General features: G+C 41.7%; 1 protein-coding gene across 1 annotated transcript in view; it reads left to right on the forward strand.

Annotated features, from left to right (window-relative positions):
- Window positions 1-221: 221 nt before the first annotated feature.
- Window positions 222-1,090, forward strand: part of LOC104082260 (THO complex subunit 1-like) — a gene marked incomplete at its 5' end in the record, with an annotated part of 5,271 nt that continues 4,402 nt past the window's right edge. The window contains 3 exons of the mRNA XM_009585319.1: window positions 222-257; window positions 496-630; window positions 922-1,060. Coding sequence (XP_009583614.1) covers window positions 222-257; window positions 496-630; window positions 922-1,060 — 310 coding nt within the window. The remainder of the gene's footprint in view (window positions 258-495; window positions 631-921; window positions 1,061-1,090) is intronic.

Raw genomic sequence — 1,090 nt, forward strand, 5'->3', positions numbered from 1 at the left:
TATATATATATAATGCGACTTCCATACTGCAAAGGTCTGCCAGGTTAGGATATGATATTTAAGGAATTATACTGGCCCACATGCTCACTCGCAAGCTGCTATAGAAAAGGAGTACATCAGAAACCTCTTTGCCACCAAAATCCACAGAGCTCAGGATTTGTACCTGAAAGAGCTTCTTGTCCTCTCACCCATTCCCCCTGCAATGTGTAGGCAAACACTAGGAGAGGACAGCCACAAACAACCTCCCTTTTATTCGGGTTGCAAACTCTTCTATCTAATTTCAGCCATGTAGCACAATAGCTGAAGAAGTTTATTTGATGTTTTTTGAGGTGGTTAGCGCACAGCTTTCTGGACAGTTTGCCGTGTAGAACAGGTCGCGGCCATTTCATAGAGCTGGGGACAGAGACAGGCCCAAGGAGCCGCATAAGCACAGGTTTTAAATGTTAATTCCTTTACTGAGGCGAGTAACCTTTAAATTGTATTTTTAAATTTTAGGATATCTCAAGAGCCGTAAAACATTCAAATAAGAAATTCATTAAAATTGACAAGCCCCCTGTATGCCAGAAATTATTACAGAAAGGAAAGAGATATAGATTAGTTTGTGAGCCAGAAGCTGAAGTAACTCCAGAGGTAAGTCCTTACGCAACCCTCATTTCGTGCATTGCAGCTGGATTAGAAACGTGGTACAAAATGGCTTTTCCTGCTCTAGTGTTAAGGGCATTTTTCACATTCATTTGCCATCGCTGCAGAAAGCGTTTGCCTCTTACAGCCCTAAAATTTTGGGATGAAATCCTGACACCAAAGTCAACAGCAAAACTCTGGGGAGATTAGAGTTGGGCTCAGATCTGTGCCAACAGCCAAGTACCCTCTTTAGTTTATGTTCGGATAAATGGGTTTTTTTAACACGTTTATGTTTTGTAGGAAATTGAATTTGTTGACGGATCTCTCTTGAAACTAAAAAGTTACATTGAAGTCTATTTGGAGAAACCCGACGACTTCACCTTGTCTTTGGTTGAGCTGGAGTCCGATGCGACCGTATGGAAAGCAAAACTAAGAGAGAGTGAGTCTTTGGTCTTCCCACCGCTAGTTT

This window comes from Fulmarus glacialis, unplaced genomic scaffold (assembly GCF_000690835.1).
Source record: "Fulmarus glacialis isolate BGI_N327 unplaced genomic scaffold, ASM69083v1 scaffold41450, whole genome shotgun sequence".
NCBI lineage: Eukaryota > Metazoa > Chordata > Aves > Procellariiformes > Procellariidae > Fulmarus > Fulmarus glacialis.